Here is a 26,509-nt window from a genome sequence, read left to right on the forward strand (position 1 = left end):
CCTGCTTAGCCTTCGCTCCTTCCTCCTAGCTAGTTGTACTTTAACATCAAAAACTCACAAGATGAAGACAGTAATATAGTATTTTGGTACAAAAACAGCTGTAGGAAGAGGAGTAGGGGGGCCTGTCATTACTTTTCCCCCCTGAAAGGAAAACTAAGACTCCCAACATAAACAGGGCCTTGTGGGGGCAAGAGGATTGCAGGCACTTGGGCATGGAGTCTTTGGCTGCAGGAAGCACTCTGGTTATTCTTCAGGAATGGGAAAGGCGTGGCCCAATGAGAGCATCTGTCTCAGAGCTCCACTCAGGGTCACCCCTCTCCAGAGGCCGGTGTGGGGTGGCTTCAGACTTCCACTGCACGACCTGGAGCACCAAGACCACACACCACAATACCAAATTCACCCAAGAAGAGGTCTGTGGGAGAGAGGGACAGGAGTGTCAGGAATGGGACTATTTCAAATCCAGTCCTTCCCACCCACACACCACTCTTAACTGCTGAATTTTAGGCTGACAACCCCCTCAGCTCCTCTCACTGGTGAGCCAAGCTCATAATACGCTGGTGAGCACCCACACAGCTACAGATACTTATGTGAATCTTTCCTTCTATCCTTGGGTCTCACTTCGGCACTGTGTAGGTTGGAGTAAAACTGCAGAGCAGTTCCGGGGGGTCTCCATGGAATTTTCTGGGCTTCAGAACAGCTGTGAGGTCAAAGAGACAGTTGTGAGAAAGGGTGATAGTTTATATCCGAGACACACCTGTGCCCAGTGCCCTATGAGTTGAGAGCAACTGATGGGGATAAAAAGGAAATCATAGGACCCTGGTGCAGAGGGAAGGTAGCCCTAGCCAGGCTTCCCTCCCTCTCCCATTACCTAATTGTACTGTTCAGGGAGATGATGGAGTTGCAGAGAGATCTGGTGCCAAATCGAAGGATACAGGCAGACACCAAGACCAGGAAGATGGCTATAGCTGAGATGGCCAGTGCAATGTGCAGCCCTATAGAACCTCTGAGAGGGAGAGAACAAGCCTTGTGGTGGAGGCGAGGCTCATCCTACCTCAGACCCTGGCCCTCATGGTTGGGCAGTCACCTGTGGGAGTCCTCAATGCAGCTGCTGTAGATCCAGAAGAGCAGAAGCAGGAGGCAGTAGAGGGCCAAGAGGCCAGAGGCCCCAGCTACAAAGTAGCAGAGGGATGGTGCCGAGGGATGGGATAAGGCCAGGGAGGAGCCATTCAGGGTGGCGACACCATACAGGGGACATCTACCACTGAAGGAGCCCTGTGGAGAGAAGCTGCTGAGTCCTAGATTTCAGGTTAATGCCTCTGGATGCAGTGTCTTGGTAGGTATTAGTGATAACCTAGGCCAGGACCATTCCAGGAAGTTATTTGTGCACTGTCAGTTCCTATTTCTGGGACAGAGATATTGATGGAGAGGGCCTGTTGGGGAATCAAACCTGCAGTGGCCAGAAGGATCAAAAAATAGCCAATGACTATAGAATACAATGAGCTTCGGCCGGGCGCGGTGGCTCAAGCCTGTAATCCCAGCACTTTGGGAGGCCGAGACGGGCGGATCACGAGGTCAGGAGTTCGAGACCATCCTGGCTAACACGGTGAAACCCCGTCTCTACTAAAATACAAAAACTAGCCGGGCGAGTGGCAGGCGCCTGTAGTCCCAGCTACTTGGGAGGCTGAGGCAGGAGAATGGCGTAAACCCGGGAGGCGGAGCTTGCAGTGAGCTGAGATCCGGCCACTGCACTCCAGTCCGGGCGACAAAGCGAGACTCCACCTCAAAAAAAAAAAAAGAATACAATGAGCTTCAGAGAAGCCTCATTAATTCTGGTCTTTGTACAGAAATCTTAGAGTAAACCCAGGCCTTGTATATCCTTCAACAAATAACTACCTTTGAGGGTTTTTTTGTTGTTTTGTTTTTTGAGATGGAGTTTCGCTCTTGTCACCCAGGCTGGAGTGCAATGGCACGATCTTGGCTCACTGCAACCACCGCCTCCCAGGTTCGAGCGATTCTCCTGCCTCAGCCTCCCAAGTAGCTGGGATTACAGGCATGAGCCACCACACCCGGCTAATTTTTGTATTTTTAGTAGAGGCGGAGTTTTGCCATGTTGGCCAGGCTGGTCTCTAACTCCTGACCTCAAGTCATCTGCCCGCCTCGGCCTACCAAAGTGCTGGGATTACAGGCGTGAGTCACCGCGCCCTGCGAATCTCTGAGGTTTTCTCATGGTGTAAAATAGGCACACTAGTGGCTACTTTATAGGCATTAAATGAACCCATGTTCACTAACCAGATTACCTGGCTGGGGTAAACGATGTAAATTATTGGCTTCTACCTTTACGTCAGCGTTTTCTACATCTCTTATTTTGTCATTTAATACACTGTGCTGCAATCACGTGGCATCTTGATCATCTCCACTACGCTATGCTTTATTTCTCGACAAAGCTCAGCACGAAAGGCTTCTGATTTAACGGATGGACGCAGGTTCCGCATCGACTTCTGTTTCAGAACCACAGTAAGGTCAGCAGGAGCCACGAAAACCGACTCCATCTAGTGCTTTAAGACGGCACTGACCCGTCCCTTTGGCGAGAGTACAACTCAGAAGTATGACCTGGCCCAGAGTAACCACAAAGCGCGATTAGCCTCGCTGCATTTCAGGTACGGGCCGGTGCCAGCCGTGCCTTACCAGGTCCACCGGCTCCGAGCAGCAGCGAGCTCCGTCGGAAAGCGACAGTGGCCTCGCCACGTCAGGACCGGCCAGCTCCCGAGCCTACCTGACCCCGCCCCGCAGCCGCACCTGGGTCCGAGTCAGCGCCGCGGCCGCCACGGCCCCGCACAGGAAGGTGGCAGCAAACAGCGCAAGCTCAACGCGCTGCAGCCAGGGCAGCGCCATGGCGCCCTGACCACCAGGAAGCGCCGCCGCAGCCTCAACCCGGCCAAACCCCACCTTATCCGGCGCGACCCACGAAGGTAGAGACGTCACTTCCGGGGGCGGGATTTATTTACAAAGACGGAAGCGCTCACCGACTCAGAGCGGCAAGTACAGCGAGTAGTCCGAGAGCGCCCACCGACGGGCGGGGCGGCTGGTGCGGCCGATCATGGGCAGCTTCTGCACGTAGCGGGAGGCCGGGCTAGGCCCGTACGGCGCGGGGAATGCAGTCTGGAAAAGGCGCCCGCGGCAGCGCCTCCCAGCCTGCCGCCCGGCGATGATGAAACGAAAGTGCGGGGCGCCGCGCGGGGCGAAACGGCTCTTCTGGAAGACGTCGCGGGTGCCGGTCCCGGGGCCCTGCTGCCGGGGTGCCCCGCGCGCCCGATGCACGCGCGGCAGGGGCCTGCTCTCAGAGGCGGCTGGCCCAGAGGCCGACGTGGGGCCGCCTCCGCCGCTGCCCCGGGGGCTCTCGTCGCCCTGCGGGCTGACCATGGCGCTTGCCGTCAGCTGCGGCATCTTCCGCACCGAGTCGGGGGCTGTCGCCGGCTCCTTCTTGTCCCCGGGCGGCCGCGGAGCCGTGGGTGCAGGCTGGCCGGTGCCGAAGCGTGTGGCCAGGCTGTCACCGAAGAAGGCGTAGAGCTCCCGGTAGATGTCCGCCAGGGTCACCGAAAGAGAAGGGTCCTCCGGCCCCGCTCCCCCTGGTGGCAGCGGGAGGCCGGACCCAAAGCTGGGCTCTGCACCGCCCCCGGAGGACGACTCTTGCAAGAGAAGGCTGTCCCATGGCAGGTCGTCCAGGCGTCGGCACCCCCTGCCACCTGGGCCACCCCTGTTGGGCTCTGCTGCCTGGGCCTTCATCTTCAGCAGTCGCTCTACGGCCACCTGTAAAAGCCGAGGACTAAGACAGGCAAAAAATTCGAAACCTGGGCCCATCAAATACTCCAAAGTAAGCCTGCTTGGCTGCTAAGCTCATGCAGGGAAGGGAGGCTGGAAGGGGATGGTACTCACCAGAATGGCTCCATAGACTTTGTGCCCATCTGCTTTGACCTGTGCATTAGATACTGAATAATCATCCAGCACAGCCTGCAAGTTTGTCCAGTACGTGGACAGGTGTGGGTACAGGACTCGTTCTACTGCCTGGAAGGAAGAGAAGGAATGCAGTTAGCATCTCTTTGATACTTATTCCCTCTCTAGGACCCTTTCCCATGAAACACCTACCTTTATTTCTGATCCTAGACAGAGCTCAATCCTCCTAAATTCCCTGATTGGCATATTCAGCCATACATTTATTTGGAACCTACTGTATACCTAAGCTAGGCATTGGGAATAAAGGTACAAAGGTAGACAATAAAAAGTGTACCCAGTATCACTACCTTGTGTGCCAAGGGCTAAAACAATGCTCATTGCTAACAACTCCAAAATTTAGTTTGCCTACTGCTACCCCATACAATCAGGCAAGTACTGGCTTCACTTAGATGTAAACTGAGACTCAGTTCAAACAATCTGCATAAAAACCACCAACCAGAGACTTGGACTCTGATTATACAATTTAAAATCCTGTGATTGGCCAGGCGCAGTGGCTCACACCTGTAATACCAGCACTTTGGGAGGCCAAGGCCGAGACCTCCTGAGGTCAGGAGTTCAAGACCAGCATGACCAACAAGGTGAAACCCCGTCTTTACCAAAAATACAAAAATCAGCCGGGCGTGGTGGCAGGTGCCTGTAGTCCCAGGTACTAGGAAGGCTGAGACAGGAAAATTGCTTGAACCCAGGAGGTGGAAATTGCAGTAAGCCAAGACCGCACCACTGTACTCCAGCCTGGACGATGGAGCAAGCCTCTATCTTAAAAAAAAAAAAAAAAAATCCTGTGATTAATTTGGGGGAAAGCAAGACTTCAAATAAATGACGTTTGTGATGGCCTTTGATGGATGAGGCAGAGTTCTGTGGTCATTCATCCACAGCACGAACACTTGAAAGTGTTGACAAAATTGTCAAATTCCTAAAAAATAAAACTTACTGCTGACTTGAGAATATGAAAGCTCCAATAATTCTGTAACTATGGAAGACGCTGAAATAGTAGTTAAGAATTAACTATAAAGAGGCCGGGCACGGTAGCTCACGCCTATAATCCCAGCACTTCGGAAGGCGAGGTGGGTGGCTCACAAGGTCAGGAGTTCAAGACCAGCCTGGCCAAGATGATGAAACCCTGTCTCTACTAAAAATACAAAAATTACCTGGGCGCAGTGGCAGACGCCTGTAATCCCAACTACTTGGGAGGCTGAGGCAGGAGAATCACTTGAACTCAGGGGGCGGAGGTTGCAGTGAGCCGAGAGATCATGCCACTGTACTCCACCCTGGAAACCCCGTCTCTATTAAATACAAAAAATTAGCTGGGTATGATGGTGGACACCTGTAATCCCAGCTACTTGGGAGGCTGAGGCAGGAGAATTGCTTGAACCCAGGAGGCAGAGGTTGCAGTGAGCCGAAGTCGCGCCATTGCACTCTAGCCCGGGCGACAGTGCAAGACCCTGTCTCGAAAAAAAAGAAAAGAAAAGAAAAGAAAATACCATGCCAGAATTTACAAAGGTCTACAGACACTCAAGAAAAAGATGGGCCAGGTGCAGTGCCTCACACTTGTAATCCCAGCACTTTGGGAAGGCCAAAGGATCAGTTAAACCAAGGAGTTTGAGACCAACCTGGGCAATGTAGGAGGACCTCATCTCTATTAAATAAAAAAAGAAAGAAAAAGATGATCTAAATCTTATGAAAGTAAATATAAAAAAGAAATACTCCCGTCATCAGGCCAGTGATTCTAAAACCAGACAAGGACAGTACATGGAGGAAACGTGTTTAATTTCACTCATGAATATAGGTAAACCCTTTTAATATTTAGAAGACCCAAAAGTAATTAAAATGCATTACAGTCGAATAAAAGTTTTGGATTTTTTTTTACAACTATCCCATGACCCAGTTGAGTGTATCATGGAACTATAAAGATTGTTTACTATCAGGAAATCTGTAATAACATTGGCAAATAAAAGCTGAAAAGCCTTAGGATCATTTCAAAAGATGCAGAAAAAGCATTTTATAAAAACCCAATATAAATTGATAAAATTAAGAACATAGGCCTGACGCCGTGGCTCACGTCTGTAATCCCAGCACTTTGGGAGGATAAGGCGGGCAGATCATGAGGTCAGGAGATCGAGACCATCCTGGCTAACACAGTGAAACCCTATCTCTACTAAAAATGCAAAAAAATTAGCCGGGTGTGGTGGCAGGCGCCTGTAGTCCCAGCTACTCTCGGGAGGCTGAGGCGGAGAATAGCGTGAACCTGGGAGGCAGAGCTTGCAGTGAGCTGAGATGGCGCCACTGCACTCCAGCCTGGGTGACAGAGCAAGACTCCATCTCAAAAAAAAAGCTCTCAAAAAAATTAAGAGTATATATATACACACACACACGTATATATACACACACACGTGTATATATGTATGTGTACATATATGCGTGTGTATATATATATATTTTGTGTGTGTGTGTGACAGGGTCTAGCTCTGTCACCCAGGCTGGAGTATAGTGGAATGATCATGGCTCACCGCAGCCTCAACCACCTGGACTCAAGCAATCCTCCCACCTCAGCCTCCCAAGTAGCTGGGACTACAGGTATACGCCACCACACCCCACTAATTTCCTTTTTTATAGAGGCAGGACTGCTGCCTGGGCCTTCATCTTCAGCAATCACTCTACGGCCACCTATAAGAGCCAAGGACTAAGATAGGAAAAAAATTTGAGGAACCTGGGCCCATCAAATATTCCAAAGTAAGCCTGCTTGGCTGCTAAGCTCATGCAGGGAAGGGAGGCTGGAAGGAGATGGTACTCATCCTGGTACCAGCCAGGATGGTCTCGATCTCCTGACCTCATGATCCGCCCGCCTCAGCGTCCCAAAGTGCTGGGATTACAGATGTGAGCCACGGCACCAGGTCTATATTCTTAATTGTATTCACCATGTTGCCCAAGCTGGTCTCAAACTCCTGGGCTCAAGCAATCCACCCACCTCGGCATCCCAGAGTACTGGGATTACAGGTGTGAGCCACTGACCCTGGCCATAATTTTATTTTTTTCTTTTTCTTTTTCTTGAGATGGAGTTTCACTCTTATTGCCCAGGCTGGACTGCAATGGCGCGATCTTGGCTCACCACAACCTCCACCTTCCTGGGTTCAAGCAATTCTCCTGCTTCAGCCTCCAGAGTAGCTGGGATTACAGGCATGGCCACCTTGCCCAGCTAATTTTGTATTTTTAGCAGAGACAGGGTTTCTCCATGTTGGTCAGGCTGGTCTCAAACTCCCAACCTCAGGTGATCCGCCCGCCTCAGCCTCCCAAAGTGCTGGGATTACAGGCGTGAGTGAGCCACCCACCGCGCCCAGCCAACCCTGGCCATAGTTTTCTTTTTCTTTTTTTTTTTTTTTTGAGACGGAGTCTCGCTCTGTCACCCAGGCTGGAATGCAGTGGCCGGATCTCGGCTCACTGCAAGCTCCATCTCCCGGGTTCACACCATTCTCCTGCCTCAGCCTCCCGAGTAGCTGGGACTACAGGCGCCCATCACCACGCCCGGCTAGTTTTTTGTATTTTTTAGTAGAAACGGGGTTTCACCGTGTTAGCCAGGATGGTCTCGATCTGCTGACCTCGTGATCCGCACGTCTCGGCCTCCCAAAGTGCAGGGATTACAGGCTTGAGCCACCGCACCCGGCCTAGCCATGATTTTCTTAATCTGAGAAAGAGTAGCTACCTGTACACACACAGTAAACATCACCCTAAATGGGAAAGGTTATTAGCACATCTTTTATAACTGGAAAGGAGACAAAGATGTTCATCATCATGTGTATATAACATTAGTAATCCTAACAGTAAGAAAAATAAAGGCATGCCAGGTGCGGTGGCTTACACCTGTAATCCCAGCACTTTGGGAGGCCGAGGCAGGCGGACCGCCTGAGTTCGGGAGTTCAAGACCAGCCTAACCAACATGGAGAAGCCCATCTCTACTAAAAATACAAAATTAGCTGGGAGTGGTGGCGCATGCCTGTAATCCCAGTTACTTGGGAGGCTAAGGCAGGAGAATCGCTTGAACCTGGGAAGTGGAGGTTGCAGTGAGCCGAGATCGTGTCACTGCACTCCAGCCAGGGCAACAGAGCAAGACTTCGTCTCAAAAAACAAAAAAAAAGCCTGGCGCGGTGGCTCACGCCTGTAATCCCAGCACTTTGGGAGGCCAAGGCTGGTGGATGACGAGGTCAGGAGATCGAGACCATCCTGGCTAACACGGTGAAACCCCATCCTTACTAAAAACTACAAAAAATTAGCCAAGCGAGATGGTAGGCACCTGTAGTCCCAGCTACTCGGGAGGCTGAGGCAAGAGAATGGCATGAACCTGGGAGGTGGAGCTTGCAGTGAGCCGAGATTGCACCACTGCACTCCAGCCTGGGCGACAGAGCAAGACTCCATCTCAAAAAAAAAAAAAAAAGGAAATAAAGCTGTCATTATTTATACATGATATGATATGATCATCTATATTAAAACCTCCAAAGAATCTATAATTAGCAATGATAGTTTAAGAAAGCAGCTGGACAGTACTCACCTGCTGATTGTATAGGGTGGCAGTTTGCAAACTGTAAATTTATGTTGCTAACAATAAGCATTACATATGCCTTCTTAGCCCTTCAGCCATATGACAGTGATAGCGGGGTCACTATTATCTGTCTTTATACCTTGTATGTATCCCCAGTGCTTAGCAAAGTAACTGGATAGTTTAGGAAGACAGGAATGTACAAGTGAATTACATTTCTATACAAGAGCAAGAAACTAACACCATAAAGACACCATTACAACAGCATCGAAGGACAGCAAGAATCTAGGAATAGTTTGTGTTTTTTTGTTGTTATTTGGGTTTTTTTTGAGACAGAGTCTCACTCTGTCACCCAGGCTGGATGGAGTGCAGCGATCTGGCTCACTTCAGCCTTGACCTCCCAGGATGAAACAATCCTCCCACCACAGCCTCCCAAGTAGCTGGGACAAAAGGTGCATGCCAATCACGCTAGGTTTTTTCTGTTTTTTTTGTTTTTTTTTTTTTTGTTTTGTTTTTTTTTTTGAGACGGAGTCTTGCTCTGTCGCCCAGGCTGGAGTGCAGTGGCTGGATCTCAGCTCGCTGCAAGCTCCGCCTCCCGGGTTTACGCCATTCTCCTGCCTCAGCCTCCCGACTAGCTGGGACTACAGGCGCCGCCACCTCACCCGGCTAGTTTTTGTTTTTTTGTTGTTGTTGTTGTTTTGTTTTGTTTTGTTTTTTTGAGACGGAGTCTCGCTCTGTCGCCCAGGCTGGAGTGCAGTGGCCGGAACTCAGCTCACTGCAAGCTCCGCCTCCCGAGTTTACGCCATTCTCCTGCCTCAACCTCCTGAGTAGCTGGGACTACAAGCGCCCGCCACCTCGCCCGGCTAGTTTTTTACATTTTTTAGTAGAGACGGGGTTTCACCGGGTTAGCCAGGATGGTCTCGATCTCCTGACCTTGTGATCCGCCCGTCTCGGCCTCCCAAAGTGCTGGGATTACAGGCTTGAGCCAACGCGCCCGGCCGTAGTTTTTGTATTTTTTAGTAGAGACGGGGTTTCACCGTGTTCACCATGATGGTCTTGAACTCCTGACTTCGTGATCCGCCCATCTCGGCCTCCCAAAGTGCTGGGATTACAGGCTTGAGCCACTGCGCCCGGCCTTTTTTGGGTTTTTTTAAGATGCAGTTTCACTCTTGTTGCCCAGGCTGCAGTGCAATGGCGTGATCTCAGCTCACCGCAACTACCTCCCAGGTTCAAGCAATTCTCTTGCCTCAGCTTCCCAAGTAGCTGGGATTACAGGCACACACCACCACGCCCGGCTAATTTTTGTGTTTTTAGTATAGACGGGGTTTCTCCATGTTGGTCAGGCTGGTCTCGAACTCCCGACCTCAGGTGATCTGCCCTCCTTGGCCTCCCCAAGTGCTGGGATTGCAGGTGCAAGACCACGCCCGGACACACTTGGCTTTTTTCTTTTTTTTTTTTTTGAGACGGAGTCTGGCTCTGTTGCCCAGGCTGGAATGTAGTGGCACGATCTTGGTTCACTGCAAACTCCGCCTCCCGGGCTCAAGCCATTCTCCCTGCCTCAACCTCCTGAGTAGCTGGGATTACAGGTGCCTGCCGACACGCCCAGCTAATTTTTTTGTATTTTTGTAGAGATGGGATTATACCATGTAGGCCAGGCTGGTCTTGAACTCCTGACCTGAGGTGATCCACCCGTCTCGGCCTCTCAAAGTGCTGGGATTACAGGCGTGAGCCACCACGCACGGCTCACTTGGCTAATTTTTAAAGTTTTCTGTAGAGATGGGATCTCACTATATTGCCCAAGGTAGTCTTGAACTCTTAGGCTCAAGTGATCCTCCCACCTCAGCCTTCCAAAGCACTACGATTACAGACATGAGCCACTGCACTAAGCAGAATTTTTTTTCTTTTTCTTTTTTTTTTTGAGACGGAGTCTCGCTCTGTTGCCCAGGCTAGAGTGCTGTGGCCGGATCTCAGCTCACTGCAAGCTCCGCCTCCCGGGTTCACGCCATTCTCCTGCCTCAGCCTCCCGAGTAGCTGGGACTACAGGTGCCCGCCACCTCGCCCGGCTAATTTTTTATATTTTTTAGTAGAGACGGGGTTTCACCGTGTTAGCCAGGATGGTCTCGATCTCCTGACCTCGTGATCCGCCCGTCTCGGCCTCCCAAAGTGCTGGGATTACAGGCTTGAGCCACCGCGCCCGGCCTCCTCTTTTTCTTTTTGAGATGGTATCTCACTCCGTTGCCCAGGGTTGAGTGCAGTGGCACGAAGTTTCACTGAAACCTCCACCTCCTGGGTTCAAGCGATTCTCATGCCTCAGCCTCCAGAATAGCTGGGATTACAGGCATGTGCCATCATGCCCAGCTAATTTTTGTATTTTAGAAGAGATGGGTTTTTACCATGTTGGCCAGGCTGGTCTTGAACTCCTGACTTCAGATGATCCGCCCTCCTGAGTCTCCCAAAGTCCTGGGGTTACAGGCGTGAAACACCGCACCCCCAGCCCTCCTCTTTCTTTCTTTCTTTTTCCTTTGTATCTTGTTTCTATTTTTTGTCTTTTTTTAACTCTTGTTTTTCTATAGTTTAGTCGATCCATAAAGAAACAGCTTTTTAAAGTATGTGTAGATTCTATTCAGGGAAATTTTGAAAGCATCCGAGAAGCCTGTGAAGACCTAAACAAAAATTGAGATATAGGGGAAGGGGCAGCAGGCGCCATGTCCGGCCGCGAAGATGGCAAGAAGCAGCCACTGAAACAGCCCAAGAAGCAGGCCAAGGAGATGGACGAGGAAGACAAGGCTTTCAAGTAGAAACAAAAAGAGGAGCAGAAGAAACTCGAGGAGCTAAACGTGAAGGCCGCAGGGAAGGGGCCCCTGGCCACAGGTAGAATTAAGAAATCTGGGCCGGGCGCGGTGGCTCAAGCCTGTAATCCCAGCACTTTGGGAGGCTGAGACGGGCGGATCACGAGGTCAGGAGATCGAGACCATCCTGGCTAACACGGTGAAACCCCGTCTCCACTAAAAATACAAAAAACTAGCCGGACGAGGTGGCGGGCGCCTGTAGTCCCAGCTACTCGGGAGGCTGAGACAGGAGAATGGCGGGAACCTGGGAGGCGGAGCTTGCAGTGAGCTGAGATCCGGCCACTGCACTCCAGCCTGGGCGACAGAGCGAGACTCTGTCTCAGAGAAAAAAAAAAAAAAAGAAATCTGGCAAAAAGTAAGCTGTTCCTTGTGCCTGAGGAGATGGTGACCCTTTATTTCATCCATATTTAAACATCTGTATTCCCTGCCATAACATCCTTTGACACCTATAGCTGGAATTAAGGGTTGTCTTGGAGCTGTTGTACATTTAAGAATAAACTTTTGTTAAACAAACAAAAAAAAAAAATGGAGATCTAGGCTGGGCACGGTGGCTCATGCCTATAATCCCAGCACTTTGGGAGGCTGAGGTGGGTGGATCACCTAAGGTTGAGAGTTCGAGACCAGCCTGACCAACATGGAGAAACCCCATCTCTACTAAAAATACAAAACTAGCCGGGCATGGTGACACATGCCTGTAATCTCAGCTACTTGGGAGGCTGAGGCAGGACGATCACTTGAACCTGGTCAGGGTGGAGGTTGTGGTGAGCCAAGATCACGCCATTGTACTCTAGTCTGAGCAACAAGAGTGAAACTCCATCTCAAAAAAAAAAAAAAAAAAAGGAGATATGATACCTTCATGGACAGGATGACGTACTATGATAATGATATCACTCCCCTCCAAAATTAATCTAATAGATTTGATGTAATTCCAATAAAAATCTCAAAAGTGGCCAGGCGTGGTGGCTCACACCTGTAATCCCAGCACTTTGGGAGGCCAAGGCAGGTGGATCACGAGGTCAGGAGATCGAGACCATCCTGGCTAACACGGTGAAACCCCGTCTCTACTAAAAAATACAAAAAACTAGCCAGGCAACGTGGCAGCGCCTGTAGTCCCAGCTACCCGGGAGGCTGAGGCAGAAGAATGGCGTGAACCTGGGAGGCAGAGCTTGCAGTGAGCCAAGATTGCGCCACTGCACTCCATCATGGGTGACAGAGCGAGACTCTGTCTCAAAAAAACAAAAAAAAAAATAAGTGTTGCCACTGTGATAGTATTAAAGGGTAGGATCTTTTATTTTTTTGAGATGGAGTTTCGCTTTTCTTTTTTTTTTTTTTTTTTTTGAGACGGAGTCTCACTCTGTCGCCCAGGCTGGAGTGCAGTGCAGTGCAGTGGCCGGATCTCAGCTCACTGCAAGCTCCGCCTCCCAGGTTTATGCCATTCTCCTGCCTCAGCCTCCCGTGTAGCTGGGACTACAGACGCCCGCCACCTCGCCCGGCTAGTTTTTTGTATTTTTTAGTAGAGACGGGGTTTAACCGGGTTAGCCAGGATGGTCTCGATCTCCTGACCTCGTGATCCGCCCGTCTCAGCCTCCCAAAGTGCAGGGATTACAGGCTTGAGCCACCGTGCCCGGCCGGAGTTTCGCTCTTCTTGCCCAGGCTGGAGTGCAGAGGCACGAACTTGGCTCACTGCCGCCTCTGCCTCCTGGGTTCAAGCAATTCTCTTGCCCCAACCTTCTGAGTAGCTGGGATTACAGGCATGTGCCACCATGCCCACCTAACTTGTATTTTTTTTTTTTTTTTGACGCAGATTCTCGCTCTGTTGCCCAGGCTGGAGTGCAGTGGTGCGAACTCAGCTCACTGCGAGCTCCGCCTCCCGGGTTCATGCCATTCTCCTGCCTCAGCCTCCCGAGTAGCTGGGACTATAGGCACCCACCACCACCCCAACTAATTTTTTTGTATTTTTAGTAGTGAGGGGGTTTCACTGTGTTAGCCAGCATGGTCTCAATCTCCTGAACTCGTGATGTGCCTACCTCAGCCTCCCAAAGCACTGGGATTACAGGCATGAGCGACTGTGCCCGGCACCAACACCTAATTTTTAAAACACATAATCATTTGATAATTTCTATAGATGCTAAAAAGTCATGACAAAATTCAGTATCTATTCATGTGTAAAATGCTCAGTACAACAGGAATTGAAGGTATTTTTTAATGTGGTAATATAGAATGGGCAGGAATTGGCCGGGCGCGGTGGCTCAAGCCTGTAATCCCAGCCCTTTGGGAGGCCGAGACGGGCGGATCACGAGGTCAGGAGATCGAGACCATCCTGGCTAACAAGGATCTCTACCAAAAAATACAAAAAACTAGCCAGGCGAGGTGGCGGGCGTCTGTAGTCCCAGCTACTCGGGAGGCTGAGGCAGGAGAATGGCGTAACCCCGGGAGGCGGAACTTGCAGTGACCCGAGATCCGGCCACTGCACTCCAGCCTGGACGACAGAGCGAGACTCCATCTCAAAGAAAAAAAAAGAATGGGCAGGAATTTATAAAATGGGGGGACATCAGTATCTGTCATATAGGACTTTCGAAAGGATAAGACATTTACACACAGAAAGTCAAGCTATCACTGAGGCTGGCCTAAGGCTAGAACTCAATACATGGCAGTGGCAGGTACACACCATTTTGGAGATAAAGACACACAAGTACTATTTTTCTAACACAAATGGGAGTTCTTACGGCTCTGTGAGAAAGGCCAGGGTGCTCACCTTCCAGCCAAGAGCATGCAGCCCCACCACGGCTCCATAGTGACAGCAGAGCGGCCGCACAGGATCTGCCAGGATCTTCTGCAGGGACAGCAGGATATGCTGATAGAGGCCACTTACAAGGTCCCCATGCGTCCTGTGGGAGCACCATTCAGTTAGTGAGGGGAATGAGGCACAGTGCCACCCAACAGGGCACAAGACAACACCAAGAGAATAGCATCTGTACGGCACACTCAGGCGTACTGGGGTTAAGTGAAGAAGGCTGCCAGGGGTGACTGGCCTAGAACCTGAGGGCTGTAGAACCAATACCTTGGCGTATTTGTAATCCATTTTCAGAATCCCAGTGTGTCACAGCACACCAGCTAGGACGCTCCGAGGGAAAAGGTTTCCCATCTTCTCATAGACCCTCAAAGCCAGAGGCTTCGCCTCATTTCCTTACCCCAACCCACTTGGCTCTGCAGCAATCCCACCCTTTGCTCAGGTCTACGCCCAGTGGCTACCAAAAGATGTGGCTGAGCAGGAGGGCAGCGCCATCCCGCAGAGTCCAGTGGTCATTCAGGGGATTGATGGAGGCAGCCAGTGGCTCCAGGACACAGTAGAGGACACTGCCCACCAGACAGCGGACATAGGGCCCCAAGCACAGGTGTGGATTCCGAAACAGGCTCCGTGCCACCTGCAGTAGCCGGTGCAGTTGCTCCAGGTCATGACTTACAGATTTCACCTGTTGGGAGAAGAGGGTAGCTTAGGGGAACATGAGGGGACAGGCAGGAACCCACCATTCTGACAGCACTTGCCATGAGCCCTACACCTGCTGGGTCATCTCTTCCTTACAAAACACTCTCTCTGTCCCAGCCTGGTCACTTACCCCACTAACCACATAAACAAAGTAAGGCAGGAGTGCCCCAATCTTGGAGTTCGTCTGCAAGTCCTGGAGTGCAACCTAAAAGGAAGGGCCCAGACTGCATTGGATCCACCAGAAAACTGTAAAACATCAATATGGTATTCTTCTGGAAGGCAGTGTATCACCTTATTCATGTTTTACAATTTTAAATGTTCATATTCTTTGATTTAGCAATTATATTTCTATAAATGTAACCTACAGAAACTCATTCACATATACCTGCATATGGCACGGAATACAACCTGAATGTCCAACATATTTTTAACTGAGAAAGGTAATCTATAAAACCAGATGTTTAATATAATACCACTTAGATTTTTATGAGAGTAATCATAGTTGATACAGAGGAAAAAAAGTAGGTGGAGGAACAGACTTTTCAGTTTTTCTCTTTTCTTTTTTTTCTTTGAGACGGAGTCTCGCTCTGTCGCCCAGGCTGGAGTGCAGTGACTCAACCTCGGCTCACTGCCACCTCTGCCTCCTGGGTTCAAGCGATTCTCCTGCCTCAGCCTTCCAAGTAGCTGGGATTACAGGCGCCCGCCACCACACCCAGCTAACTTTTGTATTTTTAGTAGAGACAGGGTTTCACCATGTTGACTAGGCTGGTCTCAAACTCCTGGCCTCAAGCAATCCGCCCGCCTCAGCCTCCCAAAGTGCTGGGATTACAGGCATTAGCCACTGTGCCTGGCCCTCTTTTTTTTTTTTTTTTTGAGATGGAGTCTCACGCTGTTGTCCAGACTGGAGTGCAGTGGCACGATCTCGGCTCATTGCAACCTCCACCTCTTGGGTTCAAGCGATTCTCCTGCGTCAGCCTCGCGAGTAGCTGGGATTACAGATGCACGCTACCAAGCCCGACTAATTTTCTGGTATTTTTAGTAGAAACGGGGTATCACCTTCTTGGCCAGGCTGGTCTCGAACTCCTGGCCTCACATGATCGGCCCACTTCGGCCTCCCAAAGTGCTGGGATTACAGGCATGAGTCACAGCACGCGGCCACTTTTTTTCATTCTATGTTTTCATATCATATGTACGTCTACAGTAAACATACACTAGTATTACTTTTTTTTTTTTCTTTGACAGGGAGTTTCCTTCTACCAGCCAGGCTGGAGTGCAGTGGCACGATCTTTCTTTTGAGATGAAGTTTTGCTCTTGTTCCCCAGGCTGGAGTGCAATGGCGTGATCTCGGCTCACAGCAACCCCTGCCTCCGGGTTCAAGCAATTCTCCTGCGTCAGCCTCCTGACTAGCTGGGATTACAGGTGTCCACCGCCACACCTGGCTAATTTTTGTATTTTTAGAATTTTTTTTTTTAGTTTTTGTAATTTTAGAACTCCAGACTTCAGGTGATCCACCCGAGTGGCGCAATCTTGACCCATTGCAACCTCTGCCTCCTGGGTTCAAGCAATTTTCCTGCCTCAGCCTCCCAAGTAGCTGGAATTACAGGCACCCACCACCATGCCTGGCTAATTTTGTATGAGTGAAGATGGGGTTTCACCACGTTGGCCAATCTGGTCTCGAACTCCTGACCTCAAGTGATCCACCCACCTCTGCCTCCCAAAGTGCTGGGAGGCCAAGGAAGGATTGCTTGAGGGCAGGAGTTTCACCAGCCTGGGCAACACAGTGAGACCCTGTCGTTAAAAAAAAAAAAAAAAAAAAAAAAAAAATTGGCTCATGCCTGTAATCCCAGCACTTTGGGAGGCGGAGGCAGGTGGATCACCTGAGGTCAGGAGTTTGAGACCAGCCTGGCCAACACGGTGAAACCCTGTCTCTACTAAAAATGCAAAAATTAGCCAGGCATGGTAGTACGCCCCTGTCATCCCAGTTACTTGGGAGGCTGAGGTGGGAGAATTGCTTGAACCCAAGAGGCAGAGGCCGCAGTGAGCCAAGATCACACTACTGCACTCTAGCCTAGGTGACAGAGCAAGACCCCATCTCAAATTTTAAAAAAAATTTTTTTAAATTAAAATAATAAATAAAAATTTAAATATTCATAGAATTAGGCCAGGCACAGTGGTTCACACCTGTCATCCCAGCACTTTGGGAGGCCAAGGTGGACGGATCACCTGAGGTCTGGAGTTCGAGACCAGCCTGGCCAACATGCTGAAATCCCGTCTCTATTAAAAATACAAGGCGCTAGCCGGGCGAGGTGGCGGCGCCTGTAGTCCCAGCTACTCGGGAGGCTGAGGCAGGAGAATGGCATAAACCCGGGAGGCGGAGCTTGCAGTGAGCTGAGATCCGGCCACTGCACTCCAGCCTGGGCGACAAAAATAAAATAAAATAAAATAAAATAAAAATACAAGGCCGGGCGTGGTGGCGCACGCTTGTAATCCCAGCACTTTGGGAGGCCGAGGTGGGTGGATCACGAGGTCAGGAGATCGAGACCATCCTGGCTAACACGGTGAAACCCCATCTCTACTAAAAAATACAAAAAATTAACCGGGCATGGGCTGGGCGCAGTGGCTCAAGCCTGTAATCCCAGCACTTTGGGAGGCCGAGATGGGCAGATCACGAGGTCAGGAGATCGAGACCATCCTGGCTAACACGGTGAAACCCCGTCTCTACTAAAAAATACAAAAACTAGCTGGGCGAGGTGGCGGCGCCTGTAGTCCCAGCTACTCAGGAGGCTGAGGCAGGAGAATGGCGTAAACCCGGGAGGCGGAGCTTGCAGTGAGCTGAGATCTGGCCACTGCACTCCAGTCCAGGCGACAGAGCGAGACTCCGCCTCAAAAAAAAAAAAAAAAAAAATATTAACCAGGCATGGTGGCGGGCACCTGTAGTCCCAGCTTCTTGGGAGGCTGAGGCAGGAGAATGTAGGCGGAGCTTGCAATGAGCCGAGATCGCACCACTGTACTCCAGCCTGGGCGACAGAGCGAGACTCCATCTCAAAAAAAAACAACGAAAAACAAAATTAGCCAGACGTGCTGGCACATGCCTGTAATCCCAGCTACTCAGGAGGCTGAGGCAGGAGAATCGCTTGAACCTAGGAGGCAGAGGGTGTGGTGAGCTGAGATCATGCCATGGGACTCCAGCCTGGGCAACAAGAGCGAATCTCCGTCTCAAAAAAAAAAAACAAGTTCATAGAATTTACAAGTTCAAATCTGCGCCCCAACTTGGACCCACTCGCTCACCTTCATCAGTTGCGGATCATCCCCTAGCACAGCACGAGTCACCTGGTGATAGTACTTGAGAAGGTCATCCGTCAGTGAAGACACAGCACTGGGCACTGCCAGAGGACAGGCAGGAAGCAGGGACAGGTGGAGAGCTGGCCTTCTCCCGGCCTTTCCAGCCTCCTCCTGCTCAACCACCACTCCCACACACATCCGCGAGAAGCCTTTCAGTCAGGACAACCAGGCCAAGGGACTCCCACTGCTCTTAGGGTCTGCTCAGCCCTGACCATCTAGGCTCCACACACCTCTGTGCTCTGTCCTGTCTTCCACCCACCCTCTGCCGGACAGACTCCTGAGAGCTTCAGGCTCTGTGAAGGTCTGCTCAGCATACCCTGGGGGTGCAACACCGCCCCAGCATGCTGCCCAGACTTCCATCTTAGCATCCAACACGCTGCAGCATGACTGCTTACAGGTCTGGGCTCCCATCTCCAATGCTGAGCCCTCTATGCAGAGCCCAGTGCCCACTCAGACCACGGCACAAGGCAGGCATGGGTAAACACATGTTAGATGCAGACTCGGGGGCACACAGGCACCACCCTCACAACCTCGGAGGCACACAAGCACCACCCACACAACCTAAGGGAGAAAATTCATCCCAAGGGCCTGTTTCCTGCATCACCCCTTACCCGATCCTTGAGGTGCCAGGTTCCCTTTGCCATCCAGGTAGGAGACGTGAACTAGAAGCAGTGTAGAGAGATGTGTCAGCCTGGCGTTCTGCCTCTAGGAGTACTGCCTACCCTTCCAAGTTCTGCCTCTTCCACCAGCCAGCCCATCACCACTTCTCTTCACGGCCCAACTCCCATCCCCAACCCACGCAGGACCCCGGCAGCCACCTCTGACAGCTGTCTCGGCACAGCCTTTGGGGATGTTGGTAGCCAGGGCCAGCTCCACCAGGTTCACCTCTCGATCCTCAGGAAAGTAGAGTTCACCCTCCCTGGCGGGGCGCATGGGCAGTGCCTCCTGGGATCCGTAACCACATACAGCCTGAGGAAAAAGGGAATTGGAGAGCAGCCTGAATCCAGGGACGGAGCAGGCGTCAGGATGCAGGATGAGGCTCCACCGACCAGGGCAGACAGCCCATGTTTGAGGGAAGAGTTCAGAAGTCCCAAGACAAGTGGTGGAAGCCTGGGGCTCAGAGCCACCACTGGGGACTTGCCTGGAGCATCCTGGGCTCCTTGGGTCAAGGGAGAGAACATGGTCGCTCCTCCCATAACTGGAAGGGTCCTGAGCCCCACACCAAGCGGGTCCTCCTTATTCACACTCACTCACTTTGAAAACTCACTAATGTCTTCTAAACATGGCCTTCCTCTCTTATCTCACTGCTCCAGAAAAACCACACCATGGCCGGGCGCGGTGGCTCACGCCTGTAATCCCAGCACTTTGGAAGGCTGAGGCGGGCGGATCACGAGGTTAGGAGATCGAGACCATCCTGGCTAACACGGTGAAATCCTGTCTGTACTAAAAATACAAAAAATTAGCCGGGCGTTGTGGTGCACGCCTGTAGTCCCAGCTACTCGGAGGCTGAGGCAGGAGAATGGCGTGAACCCGGGAGGCGGAGCTTGCAGAGAGCCAAGATCGCGCCATTGCACTCCAGCCTGGGCAACAAAGCGAGACTCTTGTCTCAAAAAAAAAAAAATCCCACACCATGAAGCCCTAACACTTAGCCTGAATGCCTTCTTTTCCTCTTGGCCTAGTTTAAGCCAAGCTCAAGTTCTTCACCACCCTTTAAGGCCCAGCTCTAGTCCCACCTCCTCCAAAAAGCTTCCTCTAACCTCTGGGCCCCCAGTGGCCTCCTCTCCCTCTTTTCTGAACATGTAGCCCGGTGGGCTGGGCCTAGCACCTGGTCTGCTGTTGCTATCAGTGTCTTGCTTCTCTTATGTGCGTGTTCGGTCTTTTTTTCTTTTTTTGTTTTGAGACAGAGTTTCGCTCTTTCACCCAGGCTGGAATGCAGTGGCATGATCTTGGCTCACTACAACCTCCGCCTTCCAGTTTTAAGCGATTCTCCTGCTTCAGCCTCCCAAGTAGTCGGGATTACAGGCGCCCGCAACCACACCCAGCTAATTTTTGTGTTTTTTTGTTTTTTTGACACGGAGTCCTGCTCTGTCACCCAGGCTGGAGTGCAGTGGCGCAATCACGGATCACTGCAACCTCTGCCTCCCAGGTTCAAGTGATTCTCCTACCTCAGCATCCTGAGTAGCTGGGGTTGGTTACAGGCACCCACTGCCACAGCCAGCTAATTTTTGTATTTTTAGTAGAAATGGGGTTTCACCACATTGGTCAGGTTGGTCTCAAACTCCTGACCTCGTGATCTGCCCGCCTCGGCCTCCCAAAGTGCTGGGATTTTAGGTGTGAGCCCCTGAGCCCGGCCTTTTTTTTTTTTTCTTTTTTAGAGACAGGGTCTTGCTCTGTTGCCCAGGCTGGAGTGCAATCTCAACTCACCGCAACCTCTGCCTCCTGGGTTCAAGCAATTCTCATGCCTCAGTTTCCTGACTAACTGGGATTGCAGGCATGCACCACCAGGCCCAGCCAATTTTTGTATTTTTAGTAAAGAAAGAGTTTTGCCAAGTTGGCCAGGCTGGTCTTGAAGTCCTGGCCTCAAGTGATCTGCCCACCTCGGCCTCCCAAAGTGCTGGGATTACAGGCATGAGCCACCACGCCTGGCAGCATTTGGCCTTAATGTCTCGCCACACTGCCAGCCCTGAACTGGACATGGAAGTGGCCTCATGCCACCTGAGCCCTCTGTGGCCTGCACCCCACTTACCTCCACGCTGCTCCATCTGAGGGCCCTGTTGAAGTCCTCAACCGTCAGCTTCCGGCGTTTGGTGTGCTTCATGAACTGAGAGCTATTCTGGAAGGGAGGGAACAGAAGCCAGAGTCAAAGGATGTGGAGCAGGGAGCGTGGGAAACCCCAAATGAAGTGGGCCAGACTGGAGAGAAGGCAAACAGGAGACCACGCTTAGCGATCAGAAGCACAGATTCCGGCCGGGCACCGTGGCTCACGCCTGTAATCCCAGCACTTTGGGAGGCCAAGGTGGGCAGATCATGTGAGGTCACGAGTTCGAGACCAGCCTGACCAACATAGTGAAACCCCGTCTTTTTTTTTTTTTTTTTTTGAGACGGAGTCTCGCTCTGTCACCCAGGCTGGAGTGCTGTGGCCGGATCTCAGCTCACTGCAAGCTCCGCCTCCCGGGTTTACACCATTCTCCTGCCTCAGCCTCCCGGGTAGCTGGGACTACAGGCGCCCGCCACCTCGCCCGGCTAGTTTTTTGTAGTTTTTAGTAGAGACGGGGTTTCACCGTGTTAGCCAGGATGGTCTCGATCTCCTGACCTTGTGATCCGCCCATCTCGGCCTCCCAAAGTGCTGGGATTACAGGCTTGAGCCACCGCGCCCGGCCTGTGAAACCCCGTCTCTAATAAAAGTACAAAAATTAGCCGGGTGTGGTGGTGGGCGCCTGTAATCCCAGCTACTCGGGAGGCTGAGGCAGGAGAATCGCTTGAACTCGTGAGGCGGAGGTTGCAGTGAGCCGAGATTGTGCCATTGCACTCCAACCTGAGGCACAAGAGTGAGCCTTTGTCTCAAAAAAAAAAAAAAAAAAAAAGCCTAGATTCCGTCTCTGTTCTTGTACAAAAACACCCCCCAGGTGTCACATCTTCTGTCAACACCTCAGTTTCTCACATGTAGAATGTGAGTATGTACCCGCTCTGCCTGCCCAGCAGGGCTGTGGTGAGGAGCACATGGGAAGATGCCTGGCAAGCGCTTTGTCTGCTGGAAGCCCAGACAGCTACAAGTAGAGCTCTGTAAAGGCGTGGACCGTCTCTGTTGTATGGAGCAGGCACCCAGTGTACACTTGAGTGAATCAATGAGGGTAGAGGTTAGTAAAAAGGCAGGAACAAGGACAGTTGGAGGTATCGGGGGTGAGGGGAGTATACCTGCGTGGCCTCTCTCAGACGATAGCACACGTCCTCCGCGAGCAGTGCCGCCACCTCATCGCTCAGCTCCAGGCCCGTGCTCTCCGCCATGAGCCGGACAGACTCCCGAGGGATCTCCACAAACCGCCGCTCTTCTCGCTCCGACATGGCCCCAGTGGAGCTGGGAGTGGAGAAGGAAGATTGGAAAAGCTGCCTCAGTCTCCTGGAGAGCTCAGGAGTGTGACCCAAGGCCCTCCACACCAGCCTTGCTGCTCATGCTCTGGAATTTCTGAACAAGGAGCTCTGAGTACCCAGACGAGGAAACTGAGGCTCAGAGAAGAGACTGGCTAGTGGGACAAGAACAGTGAAGCCAGAGGAAGTCCAGGCGTTGGGGTTCACAGAACTAGGTCCCATTCCTGCCCTGTCACTTTCTATGTGAATTTGGCCAAGGCCTTCATCAGTCTGAGCCCTTGTGTCCTAAATTGTAAAACAGGCATTAATTGTAAAATAATCCCTGCCCTCTCCAGCTCACAGGGTTGCTATGAAATGAGACGATCGATATGGTTTGGCTGTGTCCCCACACAGATCTCACCTTGAATTGTAATAATCCCCACCTGTCAAGGGCGGGACCAGGTGGAGATCACTGAATCAAGAGGCTAGTTTCCCCCATGCTGTTCTCCTGACAGTGAGTGAGTTCTCAAAAGATCTCATGGTTTGATAAGGGGCTTTCCCCCTTTTGCTCGACACTTCTCCATGCCGTGGCCATGTGAAGAAAGACATGTTGGCTTCCTCTTCCACCATGATTGTAAGTTTCCTGAGGCCTCCCTAGCACTGTGAGTCAATTAAACCTCTTTCCTTTATACACTACCCAATCTTTTTTTTTTTTTTTTTTTTTTTGAGTCTCGCTGTGTCGCCCAGGCTGGGGTGCAGTGGCATGATCTCGGCTCACTGCAACCTCTGCCTCAAAGGTTCAAGCAATTCTCTGCCTCAGCCTCCCGAGTAGCTGGGATTACAGGCGCCCACCACCACGCCTGGCCAGCTAATTTTTGTTATTTATTATTATTTTTTTGAGACAGAGTTTCGTTCTTGTTGCCCCCAACTCTCCTCCCTCAGCTTCCCAAGTAGCTGGGATTACAGGCACGTGCTACCAGGCCCAGCTAATTTTTGTATTTTTAGTAGAGACACGGTTTTGCCATATTGGCGAGGCTGGATAGTAGCTGGGCTTTCTGCCTATGTGTTTGGTCTTCCTCAGTTTGGCTGCAAGGCCTAAATGCAAGAACCTGTATTTTCACAGGACATGGCACAATAAGAACCCGACAAAAACAGAAGCTGATGACTCACTCCAACAACGCACACCACAATGAGAAGGTAGGTTCACATGCGCCAAAGTGAGGCATCAACACCTCAGACAGGAAGGCCCAGATCCATGATGACCCACCCAGCCACTGCCCCGACTACTCCTCTGGCAGGGATCAATGGGTCACCAGTGATGTCCAGGTCCCTACATCCAAGGGCAGCTATGTGGCTTCTGCGCAGCACTCCTCCCAATGGCTCCCCCATTGTCTTTGAAATAAAGAACAAATTTGAACAAGGGCTCTGGAAGCTCTGCATGTGCTGCCTACTTCTGCAACACTTCTTACCTCTTACTTTCTTGTGTTCTGCATTCCCACCTGTGGCCTCCTTTCATTTCCTTAAATACACCTATTTCCGGACCTTTGAACGCTGTTTTCTCCACTTGGAACTCTCTCCTCCCTGTCCTCCACCCCTAATCCCTTTGTCTCCTGAACTGCTACTCACTCCTTCAGATTTCAGTTCGAATGTCACTTGCTGTCAGGGATGTCTTCCTAGATCCCCCAATGTCCTTGCACTCTGCCTTCAAACCAGTTATAAGAATTTGTAGCCGGGCCCGGTGGCTCACGCCTCTAATCCCAGCACTTTCGGAGACCAAGGTGGGCCTGCGCCACCACGCCCGGCTAATTTTTGTATTTTTAATAGAGACAGAGTCTCGCCATGGTAGCCAAGCTAGTCCGGAACTCCTGACTTCTGGTGATCCGCCCACCTCGGCCTCCAAAGTGCTGGGATTACAGGCGTGAGAACACGGAGCCTGGCCCGACGAGCTTTTTTTTTTTTTTCTTTTTTTTTGAGGCGGAGTCTCGCTCTTTCGACCGGACTGGAGTACAGTGTGGCGTGATCTCGGCTCACTACAACCTCCACCTCCCTGGTTCAAGCAATTCTCCTGCCTCAGCCTCCCCAGTAGCTAGGACTACAGGCATACGCCGCCACGCCGGGCTAATTTTTTTTTTGAGACGGAGTCTCGCTCTGTCACCCAGGCTGGAGTGCAGTGGCCGGATCTCAGCTCACTGCAAGCTCCGCCTCCCGGGTTCACGCCATTCTCCTGCCTCAGCCTCCCAAGTAGCTGGGACTACAGGCGTCCGCCAACGCGCCCGGCTAGTTTTTTGTATTTTTTAGTAGAGACGAGGTTTCACCATGTTAGCCAGGATGTTCTCTATCTCCTGACCTCGTGATCCGCCCGCCTCGGCCTCCCAAAGTGCTGGGATTACAGGCTTGAGCCACCGCGCCCGGCCGCCGGGCTAATTTTTTGTATTTTAGTAGAGACAGGGTTTCACTGTGTTGCCCAGGCTGGCCTCGAATTCCTGAGCTCAGGCAATCCGCCTGCCTCGGCCTCCCAAAGTGCTAGGATTACAGGCGTGAGCCACCGCGCCGGGCCACGAATAGCACTGTACTATGCCTGAGACATAGCTAAGTGCTTTATATGATTACTTCACTATATCCTCAATAATAAGATATTATTATGTATTTCGTCTATTTCACAGGCAAGGAAATAAAAACTCAGAAGTTAAATGTTCCATTACTTCTCCAAGATCACGAAGTAAGCACTGAGTAAGTAGGGACGGGGAGCAGGGACTCAACCCCTTGCTCCTAATCATTACTCTATGCTGCTTCAGGAGCCGCCAGCTGTGTGGGGAACAAGGCCTGAATCCCAGCCCAAAGACATGGGTTGGAGACCCACCCCTCGGTGACCCGAGACCCGCCAATAGATGACTGTGAAGCTACAGTTTCCCCATCTGTAAAATGGGAGTATTTAGTCCACCCGCGCGAAAGGCGCGGAGGCAGTTTCCTATTATATGCCAGTACACGAAGTCTAAATTGTGACCAAAGTCTCCCGCTCTTCAGCCACCTCTCCTCCGCATCCGCAGCCACTAGTCAAGCTGGCGAAGAGGCGTGGGAACTGACCTCCGCGGGCCGGGCCTCGGCGACGCGCATCCTCCCACCCGGCCTCGCCCAGCCCAGATCGGGAGAGGGGGCTGCGGGGGGAGGAGGTCAGGGGTCACTGAACTTGGGTCACGTGGCCAGCAAAGGGGGCGGGCCCCCACGGAGCGGGCTCCAAGGCCGGTGAGTAAGCGGTCGGCGGTGGGAATGGGGAGTCCCTGGACCAGAGCAGGGCCTGCTCACCTGAAGACCCCAGCGTGGCGAAGGCTGCTACGGAGACGACGGCGGCGGGGGCGGCGGCGGCGGCGCCGCCCACTCACCAGCTCACTAATTCCCTCTCTGGGGGCCCCGGCCCCGCCCTCCAGAAGTACAGCCAATCGGCGGGCGCCTTGGAAAGTTTCCGGCCCTCCAGGAGGCTTCCTGGCTCCTGATTGGCTAGTGTGAACAGACTGTAGAGACCGGTGGTCACGAGACGCTTAAGATTCGCGCTTCTTAAAGCAACCTCTCTTGCTACGTTTGCGAGTAGGTGTGTATTATGGACACACGTTTAATAAGCATATTTTATTTTTTTACTCACTCCAATAGTCACGAGGAAATAAACAGTCTCAAGGACAGCGTCTTCATTTTCTTTGTCTTGTTTGCTCCCGAGTTTCTGAGCACCTGCATTTTCGCAGCTGCAGCAAAGCTTTAGATTTTGATGTCTGGCTTAGTTTTCCTGCCCAGCCTACCTCCCCAGCATCACATACCACTTCCCCTTCCTGAAGGGATAGATGGGGCTCTCGGTAGGTGCTCTCTGCAAACAGAGGGGACTTCTTTTAAAGTTTTGTTTTTTTTTAAATCAGTGTTGACCAGGTTGGCCTCGAACGTGTAGCCTCGCCTCCCCGCGTGCCAGGGCAACCGGCCTGAGCCAGCGCGGTTCCCAGCAGAGGGGACTTCTGACCGGGCCGAACATCCCGCGCAAGCTCCGGACTCCAGGGTTCCGCTCCTTCTGCGCCTACTTCGCATTCTGCCCAAGTCTGTGAACCAAATACAAGCCCTGGCCTGCCTTGCCTTGCATGACCGTTGGACAGGCACTCTGACGGCTCTCTTTCTCCAACTCCCACTGCGTTAGCAGCTACTTGGACAGTTCTCAATTGATAAGCAGTGGGCTTAGTGAGTAAAGGATGG

At 51.7% G+C, this 26,509-nt stretch overlaps 2 protein-coding genes and 1 pseudogene across 7 annotated transcripts; 1 reads left to right on the top strand and 2 right to left on the bottom strand.

Moving 5' to 3' along the window:
* Positions 1–58: 58 nt before the first annotated feature.
* Positions 59–2,962, bottom strand: TMEM179B (transmembrane protein 179B). 3 transcript variants are annotated; one of them, XM_033205513.1, is made up of 5 exons: positions 2,797–2,959; positions 1,085–1,272; positions 869–1,003; positions 619–697; positions 59–412 (listed from the first exon to the last, which is right to left on the bottom strand). In XM_033205513.1, exons 1-5 carry the CDS (start codon positions 2,890–2,892, stop codon positions 251–253), a joined length of 660 nt encoding a protein of 219 aa, XP_033061404.1. In that variant the 5' UTR covers positions 2,893–2,959; the 3' UTR covers positions 59–250. The 3 variants fall into 3 exon arrangements, with proteins under 3 accessions (XP_033061404.1, XP_033061405.1, XP_033061406.1); XM_033205514.1 differs by having other exon boundaries at positions 63–412; positions 599–697; positions 2,797–2,961; XM_033205515.1 differs by lacking the exon at positions 869–1,003 and having other exon boundaries at positions 63–412; positions 2,797–2,962.
* A 20-nt stretch (positions 2,963–2,982) lies between these two features.
* Positions 2,983–25,770, bottom strand: TAF6L (TATA-box binding protein associated factor 6 like). Of its 4 annotated transcripts, XM_033205507.1 has the most exons (12): positions 25,586–25,623; positions 23,909–23,984; positions 22,133–22,292; positions 20,964–21,050; positions 19,036–19,186; positions 18,829–18,879; positions 18,164–18,258; positions 15,006–15,080; positions 14,641–14,861; positions 14,144–14,276; positions 3,934–4,062; positions 2,983–3,807 (listed from the first exon to the last, which is right to left on the bottom strand). In XM_033205507.1, exons 3-12 carry the CDS (start codon positions 22,277–22,279, stop codon positions 3,028–3,030), a joined length of 1,869 nt encoding a protein of 622 aa, XP_033061398.1. In that variant the 5' UTR covers positions 22,280–22,292; positions 23,909–23,984; positions 25,586–25,623; the 3' UTR covers positions 2,983–3,027. The 4 variants fall into 4 exon arrangements, with proteins under 4 accessions (XP_033061398.1, XP_033061396.1, XP_033061397.1 ...); XM_033205505.1 differs by lacking the exon at positions 23,909–23,984 and having other exon boundaries at positions 25,586–25,770; XM_033205506.1 differs by lacking the exons at positions 23,909–23,984; positions 25,586–25,623 and adding an exon at positions 25,367–25,548.
* Positions 11,061–11,879, top strand: LOC117081673 (annotated as a pseudogene).
* Positions 25,771–26,509: the final 739 nt, after the last annotated feature.

Source organism: Trachypithecus francoisi, unplaced genomic scaffold, assembly GCF_009764315.1.
Source record: "Trachypithecus francoisi isolate TF-2019V2 unplaced genomic scaffold, Tfra_2.0 Lachesis_group8, whole genome shotgun sequence".
In the NCBI taxonomy this organism is placed as follows: Eukaryota; Metazoa; Chordata; class Mammalia; order Primates; family Cercopithecidae; genus Trachypithecus; species Trachypithecus francoisi.